At 50.6% G+C, this 15,196-nt stretch overlaps 2 protein-coding genes across 13 annotated transcripts in view; one reads left to right on the plus strand and one right to left on the minus strand.

Annotated features, from left to right (window-relative positions):
* The window catches only part of SLC16A6 (solute carrier family 16 member 6), an 8,902-nt gene extending 1,773 nt beyond the window's left edge, over window positions 1-7,129 (plus strand). The window contains exons 1-6 of one of the 3 annotated variants that reach the window (XM_021414591.1): window positions 535-898; window positions 1,426-1,667; window positions 2,217-2,360; window positions 2,929-3,057; window positions 4,074-4,901; window positions 5,496-7,129. In XM_021414591.1, coding sequence (XP_021270266.1) covers window positions 855-898; window positions 1,426-1,667; window positions 2,217-2,360; window positions 2,929-3,057; window positions 4,074-4,901; window positions 5,496-5,737 — 1,629 coding nt within the window. In that variant the 5' untranslated portion in view covers window positions 535-854 and the 3' untranslated portion in view covers window positions 5,738-7,129. Of the gene's footprint in view, window positions 1-534; window positions 899-1,425; window positions 1,668-2,000; window positions 2,361-2,796; window positions 3,058-4,073; window positions 4,902-5,495 lie in introns of those variants that run through there. The other 2 variants (XM_021414592.1, XM_021414593.1) reach the window with 2 other exon arrangements.
* ARSG (arylsulfatase G) overlaps window positions 1-15,196 on the minus strand; it is a 40,784-nt gene that overhangs the window by 22,115 nt on the left and 3,473 nt on the right. Inside the window, exon 1 of one of the 10 annotated variants that reach the window (XM_021414605.1) lies at window positions 3,543-4,034. The exons of 8 other annotated variants lie outside the window; for them this stretch is intronic. The gene's annotated coding sequence lies outside the window, so the exon portion shown is untranslated. Of the gene's footprint in view, window positions 1-505; window positions 592-3,542; window positions 4,035-15,196 lie in introns of those variants that run through there. One more of the 10 variants, XM_021414603.1, reaches the window with a different exon arrangement.

Consider the following 15,196-nt stretch of genomic DNA (forward strand, 5'->3'; position numbering starts at 1 on the left):
TCCTTCTCCCCCTCCCCCCCCCCCTCCTTTTCCGCATCCCTTTATTTTTAGCCGGCGGCCCCGGCGCTGCAGAAACCAGGTCTGAAATGTTCGGAAAGTGATGCAGGGAAGGGGGGGCACGCTGCGTCCCTCGGCTCCGGCATCTTTAATTTCTGTATTCCCCCGCATGGTCCACCTTAATTTCTTTTAATTTTTAAACGCACATTATGCACGCTAAGGTTTGTTTATTTTCTTTACCCCCCCCCCTTTTTTTTTCTTTTTTTCTTTTTTCTTTTTTTTTTTTTCTGGCTTTAATAGCGTGCTTCCTTCCCATCTCCTCTCCTCGTGCCATGACACAGGCATCCAGCGCCGGCCCCTCGGGAGGGACCACGGCACTTCCCACAAACTTCGGGCACCGCACGGCGGTGGTCGTGTTCCCTCCTCCCCCCCTCCCCCCCTTCCCCGGAGGGATGCTGGTGGCAAATGGCAAATCCCCCGCGGGAGCCGTGCACCGGCCGCGACCCACCTGGCGGTGCCGCAGAGTGGGGTGCTGGGTCGGGGGGGGGGTTCCCGCAGGGCTGCCCACGGTCACGGGTGGGTGCCGCCCCCTCCCTTCGCTGCTGGGTGAGAAGTTCCCCAGTGGGATGGGGAAGCGCTGCCGGAGCCGCCCACGGTTCATCCGAGCGTAAAATGGAGGAGGGAAATGCCTTGGGGGGGCCGGCGGGGCCGTGCCCCGGCCGGTGGCTGCCCCTGTTCGGCGATGGCTGCAGGCGGCGCTGGGTCCGTGTCCCCGTGGGCAGCGCAGGTGTCGTGGTGCAGAGCTGACCCGGGGCCGTGGGGCTGTCCGTGCCGCGGCCGCACTGACACGCACGGAGATGCGGGGGCTCGGCAGCCCCGCCGCGGCGCTTTTGGGGTACAGGTGCGCTCCGTGTGACGCTTGGGGGCTTTAGGGAGCGGCAGCGTGCCGCCGCTTGCTGGTGTCATTGACCGACCCTGCGGGGAACAAGCGGCACCCCAGGGGGGGGGCGGGGTGGCCCCCGGGCTGTCACTGCCCAGCACCGTCCAGGCTGCGGGGTGGGGGGAGCCAGGGAGGCCGAGCGCTGTCGGGAAGCCGTGCAGCCCCAGCAGCCCTGTCTGGGTGCCGCGGTGGATCTTTCACGAACTGCATCCATCCCGCTGCGCTGGAACGCAGCTGATCGCCGGGTTTTGCTGATGGGAACAGCTCACCCCGGTGCTGAGCGGAGAGTTTCTGGTCCTTGGTTCAAAGGGCGCGGGCAGAAATGGTCCCTGTGGGACTGTCAGGGGAGGAACTTCAGCCCGACTCCTGGATTTAATTCCTCAGCGGCACGGGGACTGCCTAGCAGCTCAGCTCAGCTGCTCGGCCGTGCCTCGGTAAGCAAAACTCATCTCGAGCTGACGCCTGGTGTGTTCTCTCCTCTTTTCCAGATCAAAAATGACTGTCAAAGCTGTAAAAATGCCGTGCACCACTCCAAATGTTTATACTAAAGTGCCTGATGGAGGATGGGGCTGGGCAATCGCTGTGGCTTTCTTCTTTGTGGAAGCTCTTACATATGGCGTTATAAAATCATTTGGAGTCTTCTTCAATGACCTGATGGAAAGCTTTGACGAAACCAACAGCAGGATATCGTGGATAATATCCATCTGTGTGTTCGTGCAGACCTTCACAGGTAAGAGTGAAGGGCAGGAGCCGGAAGGTGCAGTCCTGCTGCTGACTCAGCACGTGGGGGGCCTGGTGTCAGGGACTTGTGTCCCAGTGGCTCCATGACAAATTGCAGCCTCCAGGCTTTGTGGCTGTTTTCTGAGACACCACCCAATGGCTGCCCCAGACCCCTGGTCTCGCTGAGCCACAGCTCCTGCGTGGCACAAGGACGTGGCCCTCGGCCCAGCTGCTCAGCTCTCAGTGGAGATGAAACTCTGACAGCACAACATCAAAACCCGGCTCAATGGTGAAAAAGATCAAATATAGCCTGAGCTTCACCAAAACCCATTTGCTCCTGCAGGTTTGTTCCAGGCTGCCCACCCGTCCTGGTCTCTTCTGCTGGTTCTTATCCCATTGCCACGAGCTGTGCGGTGCTGCAGGAGCGATGCTCCGCTATGCGAGCAGATGGGAAGGTGGCACATGGAGGGGACGGGGTCTCTGCAGGAGGTGGCTGGAGGTGGAGCTGCTGGTTGTGTTGTTGCTGTCCTGTGCTGACCGCGGCTCTCTTCCCACCCAGCTCCTCTGTCGACGGTGCTCAGCAACTGCTTCGGTCACCGCTTCGTCGTGATGGCCGGAGGGGTGCTGGTCAGCACCGGCATGATCACCGCCTCCTTTGCCCACAGTGTCGTTCACATGTACATCACCATCGGCATCGTTTCTGGTGAGTTCCCCTCTTCTCAGCTCTGCCATACGCTTGGCTTGCTCCCGCTGCTTCCAGCGAGCTCTGCTGGGGAATGCTGCCACGCTCGGGCAGGAGCCCTGGCTGCTGGGAGCGCCGGGCTTGAGAGGGAACGCCCTTTGCAGGATCACGTTCTCTCTTCTCCTTTTTCTCCCCGTTATTTTTTTCCCTTGTTCCCATCTGGTCTGGGTGTCCTGCTCACATCTGCTGCCAGTGAGCTTGCCTCGCTTACGGGAGCGATTGCTGCAGGCTGAGTCCTTAAGCAGATGGGGTCCTCCAAGTGACGCTGCTGGCTGTTTGGGAACAGGTTTGGGGTTTTGGGCGTTTTGTTTTTTCTTGGGTTTTGCTTTTGTTATTTTTTCTCTCTTCCAATTTAAAAAAAATAACATTCTGGTTTCCCCAATGATTTTTTTTCCAGGGTGACTTGCTGAGTTGGCCGAAATGATACTGTGTAATCTCGCCATGGGGAAAGCTGACTTAACGTGTTCTCGCATCGGTGTTTCCCCCTCCCTTACTTGTTGTTATGGCAATTTTTGGCATTTATTCACAGGCCTCGGATACTGCCTCTCTTTCCTCCCGACTGTCACCATTTTATCACAGTATTTTGACAAAAGACGTTCGCTGGTCACAGCAGTGGCATCCACAGGGGAATGTTTTGCTGTCTTCCTCTTTGCACCAGGTACAGTGCCGGAATGCCATGAATTCATGCATGCCTAAAGCACAGCACTGCTCTGACCTTTCTCCCAACAAAATGGTGCACGTTGGCCTTCCCATGAGCTGCTGCAGCCCACAGGTGGTTGCTCACGTACATGTGCCCTGCAGGCAGGCTTACCAGTAATCTTAGAGAGCTGATAACCGTGTCTGACACCCTTCCCTGTCCCATGGAGCTGTGCTGCAGGGACACCCAAATCCCCTGCACAGGGGGCACAGCGGGGAGCTTGCAGCTGTCTTAGGCCGCAGCAGGAAGAGGGGAAGAGGCACCGCCAGGTGCTGGCAAGGGCTGGGAAAAGGGCTGAGCTCACCCAGCATCACCAGGCAGAACAGGACATGCTACACTGATACACAACCTGCTGCTTCCCTATATAGATCTCGCAGGCTAAAAATAAGACCGAGAAACTTCAGCTATTTAAAACATAAGGCAGTACGAATCGCAAGCCCACTAACCTTTAGGAGCAGTCCTAAGCACAGGAAAGTGGCACGTCCCCATCACCACCTGCTCCCCACTAGTGTGTCACAGCTTCAGAAGCCATTTCCCCCCACTGCACATGGGTTTCTGATGTGCACGCTTGCTTCCAGCTAATACCCATCATGAAGCTTAGCTGATTGCAGATGAAGGCTGGTAATTAAGCAGTTACATGCACCTTAGAGCGAGGCTAACAGACTTCCTCTAGTGGCTGGTTTCAGGGTGGGGTCAGCTGAAAGAGGAAACTCAAATGTTGAGTTCACTTTCATTCACTAAAAATAGCACCACCTATGTCCTTGCGCATCTCTTACTAGCTTGGGACCTCAGGAGATGTTTTGAGTTGGAAGGGACCCTTAAAGGTCATCTAGTCCAACTCCCCTGCAATGGCCAGGGACATCTACAGCTCAGTCAGGTTGCTCAGAGTCTTTCTTAGCTGTAAATTCAAATAGCTTCTTGGTGCAACTGCAGGGATTTTTAGTTATACTCTCTTCTTCTGCTTTTTTTCCCCTCAGTAAACACTCATTTGAAGGAGCAGATTGGCTGGAGATACAGCCTCCTTTTTGTTGGGGCACTGCAGCTGAGCATTGTCATCTGTGGATCACTGCTGCGACCCATTATAATCAAAGAGCATGAAGAAGAAGAAGTGAAGGTGCAGCCTCCAGAAGAGCCTGCAGAGACAAAGTACATGCTTGAAAACGAGCAAACACGCACCTCAATAGAGTCCATCGACTCAGGAGTAGAAATAACTACCTCACCCAAAAATGTGCCTGGAAACACCAAAGCAGAGCCGAAAAGCGAAGAACCAAAGGACCATGTACAGATAATTGTTGAAAATAACAGCACCCCTCCAGAACCAAAAACCAAACTACTGGACTTCTCTGTGATGAGAGATTATAGCTTTATCTGTTATGCATTCTTTGGCCTATTTGCTACCCTGGGATTCTTCGCTCCCTCCCTGTACGTCATTCCCCTGAGCCGCAGCCTTGGCATCAGCAAAGACCATTCTGCATACATACTGTCTGCAATGGCGATTGCAGAGGTCTTGGGAAGGATTTCAGCTGGCTGGGTGCTCAACAAAGAGCCTATCCGCAAGATCCACATCGAACTCGTCTGTGTCATTCTGCTGTCTGTAGCACTGTTTGCCTTCCCTTTCGCCTCTGAATTCTGGGGGTTGATGACATGTAGCATATTTTTCGGGTTCATGCTTGGAACAGTAGCGGGCACACACATCCCGCTGCTGGCAGAAGACGACGTGGTTGGCATTGCAAAAATGTCTTCTGCAGCTGGAGTCTATGTCTTCATTCAGAGCTTCTCTGGGTTGGCTGGCCCACCCCTCGCAGGTAACTAACACTTTCATTGTGGGGTTTTTTTCTGTGTTTGTCTGATATTGGCGCTGACCCATCTAGAAAGCGTTCTGCCAGCCCTAACAGTAGAACAGCCCTAAAGACCTGCAGCTAGCAGGAGGAGACTCGGAGCCAGAAGGCTGCTGCAATGCAGCTCTGCAGAGTCCCACGGATGAGGCAGTCACCACTGAGGAACCTCAGAGCAGAGAAAAATACTGCAATGCAACTCTGATCCTGTCAGGCACCTAGCTCTGGCATTGCTTCAGGCTTTAGTAAATGGTAGAAGCAAACTACTTGCCCTGTGTGTGTTCTTACCATACTCGGCCAAAAAAAAAGTCTCTATCATAATACAGAGATGCCTGAAGTAATGCAGTCTTAGTGTCCCTGCAGTGACTGAAATTCTCTGACTTGCCTAGCAATGACATGCAGAGCACAATGTTTTTACCACTAATTTTAAGGTAGCATCTATTTGTCATTAAGTGTCTCTTCCTTGCAAATAATGATGCCGTGGTACCTGGATTAGAAGTCCTATGGGAGGGATGGGCAAGAGCGTGGGGGGCAGGTTGTGGCTAACTGATATATTTTCCATAGGTGTCATAGTGGATAGAACACAAAACTACAGCTCAGCCTTCTACTCCTGTGCTGCTGGCACGGTCATGGGTGCTGTGTTTTTGTCCTTGGTGAGACCGTGCAAGGTTGGGATGTGCCACCAGCAGCAGCCGGGCACGGAGGGAAGCGTGGTGGAAGGCACACAAGATTCACCAGAGGACTTCATAGACATGGACATTGGAAAGGCAGATCATTCAGGAAAAGGCTCTGACAGCGTGGCTTAAACAACTCCTTCTCTGTCTAGCGTACTTGGTGTAAGACTATGGAAAACATCAGCTCTGCTCCACATTTTAAAACTACATTCTGAAGGGAATGTGAAATTTTAAATGTGAACAGAACAGTTGCTACCAACAACTTTTTTTTTATTCTTAGAAAAAAAAAACTTTTTTAAAACCAATCGAAAGCTCCACAGAAAGCCACAACAGAGCAACTCCTGCCTAGCATGAAGATGTGATGCACACTCCTGCTTTCCAATAACACGCGTAGGTAAAGTCTCAACCGATCCCATGTGAAAAACTGAGAAGAGCAGAATCAGCCCATGCAGCTCAAGCCAGCGGAGCCGTCTGTCTCCATCCCATGCTGCGAGTCCTGTGCAGTCCAGAAACCAATTACACTAACGAGAGAAGAGTATTTCACGCAATACCAGTAGCCAACTGCATTTTCTTGCAGAAGAATATGGACTGATGTTTCAGATGGGAGGAGGAGGCCAGGCTAGACAGCGGCTTAAAACATGGCGATTATTCTTCTAATTAACTTGAATGTCACAAATGCTGGGAAATTGGAGGTTCCATATGTCTTTATGGCCAGTTATTACTGCACATCTGTCACGATAAGGTCATTTTTCTTCTCTCCCGATTGATTTTTCTTAACTATTTTCTATTCATTTTCTGTTTATAATTTAACTATTTATTAATTTATTCTGATAGTTAAAGGACATTATTTTAAATAACTGGAGAGGAAAAATTATCTTCTGCATAGTGGAAAGCTGTCTTTACGTTAGTCTTTTCAATACCTATATTGTATTGCTAGCTTGTGAAATCATTAGGAAACTTTAATTTTACAGCATAGTTGTTTTTAATAGGTAGGTCTTAGGTAGCCCAATTATTATTTAAAAGACGACGATGATAATAATAAACTACAGATTCAGCATCTCTTTCTGCAAGGCCTCAGCTGCTGGCAGCGGACCTGGCTCTACTGCCACGACCAGATCACCACGCAGGGAAGATCTGGCCCAGCACGTCTTTAACAATGTCTGAATGTACCCCAAAGTTTCCCCTCCAGGTGCACAAAGGTCTGCGCCCCATCACTGAACCAAGGAGGGTTGGTGCTAGCAGTGCCCCCTCCTCCCACGCTCGGTGAGAGGCTCTTTGCTGCTGCCTTTAGGGAGAAATGAACTGGAGCCCGCGTGCATTTAATCTGTAAAAGGAATTGTAAGACAACGTAGGGGCTGTTCACGTAGTCTTAGTGGGAGAGATTCCCTCACGGTGACACACGCTTGCTTATCCCACCTATATGCATCTTAATGCCTCTAGGCAACTCAGGGGGATCAATAAAACAAGTCTGCTTCGGTTCGATGCTTTGGAAAAAAAAAAGCATTTCTGTGCGTTTAAGTGGAAGTGGCGTCATGCATTAACTGCTACACTGACACGTCTGTGTATTTTACCAGCCATAGATATGTGGGACAATCTGTAAAACTCCTCTTTGGGAAGGTGCTTGATTTGTTTCTCTGTCTTAGATGTCCAAAAAATGAAACAGGCACTCGTGCACCCAGGTGGCTGGGCGGCCTGGTGCCGCTGCCTGGCAGCTCTCGTGTCCACGCTGCATCTCGTGTCCTCTCTGTGCCTCAGCACTTTATGGCTCCCGGCAGAACCTCGCGCCAAGGACTGGAAGACCCCTCCCAGAGCACTCGTGCGTTACGAGTCAGTGAGCAAATGAACAAATGCGTCCCGTTTCGATGTGCTTTTATTTATTGTTAATTTATGATACTTCAAGCACGTTGGTAAACGTTCTGTAGCCTATAATTGTAAGATTATTGGAGTCTTTGTAATACGAGACCTCACTACAGCACTTTGCTATTACAACTCTGCTTGAAAGTGGAATAAGGCCTCCAGGTTCTGTGTGTGTGTGTGGAAGCTCCGTTCTGCAGATTTACGAGGTTCTACTGTATTTTTTTTTTTTTTTTAACAACCATTTCCAATACAGCTCCCATCCTCCGTTTGTCACTGACCTCACAGCACGTTTCTGTCCCAGCTCGAGCAGGGCAGCGTGGCTGTGCCGGCCCGGCAGGTGCCAACGCGCTCAAAGCAGGATTTACTGATTTGTTTGTAATGTATCTACTGGTCTCTGGAAATACTCTAAAACACTGAGTTTTTGCAATAAACTTGTTCTTTTTTTAAAAAAAAATCCTTTTTTTTTTTCTTTCAAATTATGAAGACACTCCCTCCCCGCCCCGGGCCCGGGCCTGCCCCGCTGCTGGTGCGGGTCTGGCTGCTGCTTCCCCTGCCAGGAGGGCCGTGCTGCTGCACACCGCTTCCTGGGGCTGAAGCAGCGTGCCTGCCCTGCAGCCTGGGCCATTGCACGTTCTTCTACATGAGCTGCTGGTAGCTTAGTGCCGACCTCCAGGGTGCTCCTGTCAACCCTTACATGGCGGGCCTGAGTGCGAGCGGCCGCTGCTGGGTGTGAGTGGGAACCGACCTGGTGGTACTTGAGGAGGTGATCTGCATGGCTGCAAGGAGCAGGCAATCATGTCATTATTGTATCGTCTCTCTCCATTGCAGAATGCTTTCTACTTGCCAGGCTAGACAGCTCGCGTATCAGAAGCCAAGCTAAGAAACACCAGGGTGGTTGCACTAAGTGACAATTTTCTCCCCCTCAAACCTCGTTTCTCTTTATTCCAGTTGAGATTATGTCCTCCCTCCCTTAGTCTGTAACTCCCAGAATTGCCAACCCCTACAAGGAGTACTACAGCCACGCTACATCATTCCAAATAGGAGTGCATGTATTCAATTTGCAAATTAACTACTTGCCAAAAGACTCATCACACCACTGATACACATTAATTGCAATTTGCTTTCATTCCTGTTGCAAAAGTCCTAGAGCAGAGATGATGATATATGCAAGCAGAGCAGACAACACAAATACCAGAGTGCCAGGAAGCTCATCAGTCTCCAGCTCTGACTCTGGCTCAGTTACAGCAGTGAACAAACATTATTTGCAACAACTTCCACAAAAGAACAACAGAAGAGCTTTACAAAAGCTGCATGCTGCTCCCGTACTTAGTTATAAGAGCACATAAAGCTGTAATGCTATCAGATGTCTCCCAGCACACAATTTTGAGTAATTCTTCCCACCTGGTTTAAATTAATGGCCCATGACCTCCCCTGTTATCCTGGTCTGAAGGCATTAATGCCAGAATAAAATAGGATAAAAACACTTCTACTCAGTAACTGTATATCTACTTTGAACCAGTCAATAGGAGGACAGTGTGGGACAGAAGAGCTCGCTTCTGCAAGCCTCCCCATTCCCTCCAGAAGGGATTGTATAAGCTCCGTAGCCGTCTCACCCCTGAGGCCAATGCCAGCCAGATGTAAGCACAGGAAATTACACAAGGGCAGCTTGCAGAGAGCAAAAAACCAGCCATAGGTGTCTGTCCATGCTAAAGCAGAAAGCTGTCTTCTTGTTCCTTGTTTCGGAGAGAGAGAAGTCTTCAAAAAGAAAGCCCCTTTTTTTCCCCCATTTAAAACTAAAAGGAATAGCAACCTGTTGGCCTTTGTCACTTGTTTTAGACCAGCTAACATCAGGTACTCAGAGGGACAACATGTCTTTCAAAACAGCTAAACTGGTTTGGGAAAAAAAAAAAAAAAAAGTGAAGTAGGTGCTTACAAAACAACACAAGTGTTTTAATGATTCCCTTCAGATGTTAGTTGTTAGCATGTGAGATCATTGTTTTCCAGCTGCCCATAGTAAACATGACCTGAATTTTCACAGTGATGCAAGCACAAAGAGCAATCTTTCTCCCCCCTTAGAGCTCACCCTGAAGATGTCTCAGAGTTCAGTTTTAGAAAGGCTCATGTAACTGCTGGCTTTGTTTAAAGAGCAACAAAGAGAAAGCGCTGTTTTCAGAGGAATTACTTTCTACTTGGTGACCAGTTCGTAACACGGAAAGGCAGAACCCCTCCTTAGCACTGGAACACCACACCAAGGGCACGTGTTTCCCTTTGGCCAGGGAAGCTTTGCACAGAAATCTGCCCGCTGCCCATCAGCACCATGAGCACAGGCCCAGGGGCCTGGGGACACTGGGCAGGGCTGGAGAGGGAACAGTTCCCTCTAGTGTAGCGCTGCTGCAGGAGGCATCCAAAGATGCTCTCAATTAAAGAACCCTGTTTTCAGTTGAAGTTTATGTACCTCCTAAGGGTCCAAGCAAACTCCGGGGTTCCTGGCAGAGATATACAGCGTTTTTCCCTCCCCACTGCACTCGCACAGATTTTTATTTGCAAGATGTGCAAGCCCACGGCCTGCGCTAGCACAGAGCTCTCTTTTTTTTTTTTTGCAAATCGCAGCAAGTCGTGCAATAAATCAAATGCAACCCCCCACCCTCTTTCCTACAGCAGTTGTCAAGCCCCAGTTACGACAATTTGTGGTAAAATATTACTCACCAGCATTTTGGCCTGTGTGAGAAGCTCTGCCTCTGTAAAGACAGCCCCCTAAATCACTGCTTTGTCACAGAAGCCACAAGCGTAACCAAAAGACTTATTACACGCAGACATTATGAGAAGAAGGCCAACAAGACAATAGTTCCCCCTGCTTCCCTTTTGTCAAAGCTTTCATTAACGCTGTGAACGGCTTTTGCTCCTTGAGCTGCTGCCGGCTGCTTGCTGCGGGCTGCCTGGCAGCAGCTCTGGCCCACGGGCACTGTGAGCATCGCTGGGAGCTCGTGCCAGAGCCCGGCACACCTCACCCTGCTCCTTTGCTTTGGGCACCAGAACAAGTTAGCAGAGAGCACGTGAAGTTACCGCAGTCCGCACAGCAAGGCTTCTTTGCATTTGGCCATTGATGCTGCTCCTGCGCTGAGGACTCCACATTTGGATGCAGTGCTCCAGGTGAGGGCTCACCAGCGCAGGGATAATCTGGTGCAGAACCATCCAAAGACCCAAAATAACCAGAGAATTACAGCCATGGTTCGCCCAAGGACTGCAGGAGATGGGCACAAGGAACCAGCCCCAGCAGGGAGGAGGATTTTGGTTCTCAGTGCTCCCCATGCAATGCTGCTGCCAGAGCCAAGCACCTCCCAGCCTAGCCCTGGGCACTGAGCAGGTGCCCCAACCCCAGCATGGCCCCTGGGTGGGGGAAGGTTTCCTGCAGTGAGGTGACCGTAAATTGATGACTAAATAATGCAGTGATGGGTGCCCAGGTACACAGACATCTCAGTCACCCCTGGCATGGTTCGATTCCGACACCGTCCCTTGGACAAATCCGCTGCTGAAGCCAGTTTGAGTTTCAGCCACTTCCAGACACAACACTTGAGCAAAATCACTTAAAATCTTCCCCTCACATGCCTGCTTCTCTCTGTTGATGTCACCATCCCCTGGGTACGTGTCCTGGCCGCAGACAGCAGTGCTTCGGGGACACCTCAATTCCCATGGGCACTGTTATTCACGACTCAGCAATGGCAGCCAGGATCTAGCACAGTAAATGCTGCACTCTGCACTCTCCTAGAAAGCCAGCAGCAGGTGTAAGGGAAGAGGCTGCTTGGTTTGCACAGAGGGGAGAGCAGGGCAGGATCTGGTAGCAGAGGCAGGGCTCAGGTTGGGGGGCACCCAGAGCAGGACTCCTCTGCTCTGCAAAGGCAGCTGTGTGCTACAAGCCAGCTTTTGCTGAACACTGCATCGTGCATGCCAAGAAACTTGGCATTTGGCAACACATATGGAGCAGCAGGCCCTACTAGGAGCTGAGCAGCCTGCCCCTTCCCAAACACTGCATGGCTCCCTGCCTGCTGGGAAGCATCCCTCCCCCTCCTCCTGCAATAGCCCAGGCCTTCAGGCTCTGAGCTCGCCCTCACCACAACACATTAGTCACCAAAACGCTGCCTGCACTTGTATCTCCCTCCCTCATGCACCCCAGGCTTTATCAACAACAGCTTATCAGTAGCAGCCACTCCAAGGAGCAGCCCCACGGGCACTATCGCTGACGTGAGGCAGGGCTGGATCGCTGGTGTCAGCTGGTCTCAGCAAGCAGATGGATCAGGCTGGTTTCGTGCCTCCAGGAAAAGCCAGACCCCTCCCACGTATCGACAGAAAGACCCAAAAGCAAAACCCATGCACTCCCAGCACAGAGCTGCCTGCAGTGCTTCAGTCCTCCTGGCCTCAGAGACCGACAGGAGCACGGCACACCTCTGTGAGCTCAACAGCTCTGACTGCAGCAATTCTGCGACAGCAAAACTCCCATCCATGTCTACCTGCAGGGAAACCACTTCGTCCTTGCAAGACTTTCCCTCTTTCAGTGACTCAGCACGACTCCCAGTGATCTGCCAGAAGTAAAACACATTGAATAAACAGTACCTGGAAAGACAGAGTCTGCAGAGTGTCTCCCATTCACGGGCTGTTTTTCTCCTGCCCCAGCTGGTGAGGGGTCAAGAGCCCTGCACAGCTCCTTTCAATATCACAACCAAGAGCTCCCAGAAGAGAACCTGGAAACATACTCCCTTTGCAACAATTAGCAAAAGTCCCGGTGCAAACACATCACCTCAATATTTAAATACAAAACCACATTCAATCTTTGGTTTGTAAAAGGTTTTCATTGAAGCTGCCCCTATCCTTCCCAGATCTACAGCGACAGCTTTGCGCCTCTAAGATTTTTGTTCCATCTATTTTGCACAGCCTTGAATAAGACAGGAGTTTTCATGAATTTCTTCAGATACACCTCTGATCTTAAATGCACGACGGAAGCGGGGCTGGCTCTTCCAAAGGTACATACAGGCTAACAAAGTCCAGCCATCATTTCTTTCTTTTTCACAAGCACACCAGTGTGTGCCTGCAGCGGGTCTGCCCCAGTTCTGCAGGCTACTCTGCTGGTGAAACCTGGCCAGTGGCAGCACTTGGGAATTTACCTGTACACTTGGAAGTGTTTCATGGGCTATGTTCTTTAAGGACCAGACCTTGCAGCCCAACCTGCATGTTGGACTTCTTGGGACAACAGTGTCTTCCGTGCAGAAGAGGGGGCCAAACTGGTCAGCTAAAAGTGTATGTAAAGCAAAAACCGAACTTAAATGATATATTTTTATAAGATTAATTTGTTTCTACGTAAAAAAAAAATAACAGTAAATATCAGAATGTGTGTTTCTATTTCAAAATACTATTTATATATGAAGATGCAGTTTGTTGTCTACTTTCCCATCGGCGGAATAGCAGATAATTCACACACTTTAGAGAAATTAATTGCTCACAGTGTGTAAGAGCAGGAAGGGAGCACCGAAGTAGATTTGTGCACCAGAGAGCAAAAATTAATCCTGAAAATGATGCACAGTGGGAACTCTCACCTGCCAGCCTGGTCTGGGGCCCTGGGATGAATGAGTCAAGTTACCAGGAAAGATGAGGAAATATCCTACCTAGGTGATGTAAAGCCAAATGAAAGCCGGACCACATCCTGGTGGCACTAATTAAAAATAACACCCCGACACAGGAAATTAAACCTTTCACGTGAAGTGCCAATTAAATCTGTGAACCCGCTTCAGAAAAAAAAAAAAAAAAAAAAGCAGAAAAATCAGAAACTATGTAAATAACCCAGATTAAAGTCCAAGGCACCTCCTGTTGATCTTCACACAACCAGGCTTCTCACCCTGTCTCTGTAACCCACTGCTCAAGGACAGGGCCTGGTACCGACACGGGCTCGCTTTGAGGACAGTGCTGTGCTCAGAGCATCTCTCCCCCGACCCGCAGCCAGCTCCCTAAAAAATAGCTCTTCGCTCACAGCTGCCTTTCACCTGCAAATACTATTTTACTTGTAGACAGGGACTCTCATTCCTGCAACCTTAGCACTAGGCTTAGAGTAAATGAAATATTACATAGCACAGGAATCTTCTGCAGCTGTGTGTAACGCAGCACACCCCAGACCCTATTTAGAAAAGAAGCGTTCAGCAGTGATGAAGACAAACATTCCTGGATACAGGCGGCATCAGCAGAGACCAAACACTGCAGCATCCTGTTAGCAACCAGTGTCAGCCAAGAGATGATACAAACATTAGCTTTTCGGTGAAGAATTTTTAATGCACTGGTAGATTCTCATCACGCAGTAAATTTTAAAATAGTTCGTAGTAAATGATGGAAAGTAACCCTTTAAATACCTGAGCTTTTCTGGGTATACTCTACGCTTTTTTCTTTTTTGCCTGCTTTTTTCGTATGCTTTAGTCCTGCACCACATCAAAACATGGCAGGAACCACCTGTGGCACTCCTCAAACACTGCTGGGGGCTGTGGGGATCAAGTCTCAATGGCTGCGCTGGGCCCTGCCCACGACAGTAAGGCCTTCACCATAAACAACACAAAATGAGAAAGCCGAAAGATTTCAACCCGAATGCTGTAAGACCAAAGACTTCAAAGGCATTGTCTCATCACTGCGTTCTGCTCCATGCTCTTAATAAAAGCGGGGTTAATGCTAGCTAGGAGGTCTTTAGCCCCTGTGTGCAGCAGAACCCTTCTGCCTCTCTCCCCAAGTGCCCCGGCAACACCTGCTTCTTGTTAGCAAAACAAATAAACTGTTTGTTTCTAACCACAAGTATAACTCCACCACTGACATTTCTTTGCACGTCTCAGACCACAGCTTCCTTTTGAAACCCTAAATTTACATGCTCCCTTAGTTCTTTAGTAAGACTGCAGAAGGATGAGAAAAACAAGAAACCGTGCAGAGACAGAAGAGACAGTATCTACAGCAACAGCTGAAACAAAAACTAACGCAGGGGTTGTGAAATTCACCGTGCAGGGACATTAAAACAGGCTGAGTGCTACACACTGATGGGGTAATCAAATCTCACAAATGAGGTGGCCGTTCCCAGGCAGGGCTCATGCTCCTGGCCACCAGTTCCCATGGCACTTCCCAGCCAGAAGCAAACCCACCAGGCTGGCCTGGCAGCAGTACTCTGCTCCTGACACCTCTGTCTCAGGAGGCCGTGGGAACGGCTGATAACAGTTCTGAAGGCGCGGTGCTGGCATTCACGGCCTGCTGCACGAGATCTGCAGGGCAGCGGGTGATGGTACCAGGATGCAGGTGGGCAAGGAGCTTGAGAGCTCTGCAGCAGGGTGCTGACAGCACAGCTGCTGAAGGAGAAGAAAGAAAAGTCTGGCTACTGGCTTCTGGGACTGCCCAGACCTGAGAGCTCTCTGCGTGGCACACTGCAGCTCGCTCCAGCAAGCTGGGCACAGCGCAAAGGACGGCTGCCCGAGTTCCCCAGGTGCCCAGAGCCCTGGAGCACTGGCACTGCCACACTCCAAAAACCCTCCCAGTTTCATAAGTCGGGCTCTGAAAATCCGCCTGCGTTAGGGAAACTCTTCCTCTCTCCACCTCCTCACGTTCCTCCGCTCCTTTCCACTGACAGCACCTACTGCACGCTGTGCCCAGCTTCTCCCCTCGCCGGGGCACAGCTCGGAGCCGGGGCCGGGCGGCGCTGCGCAGCCCGCGGGCGCCCTCTGCTGT

The sequence above is a fragment of the Numida meleagris genome, chromosome 17 (assembly GCF_002078875.1).
Source record: "Numida meleagris isolate 19003 breed g44 Domestic line chromosome 17, NumMel1.0, whole genome shotgun sequence".
Lineage (NCBI taxonomy): Eukaryota > Metazoa > Chordata > Aves > Galliformes > Numididae > Numida > Numida meleagris.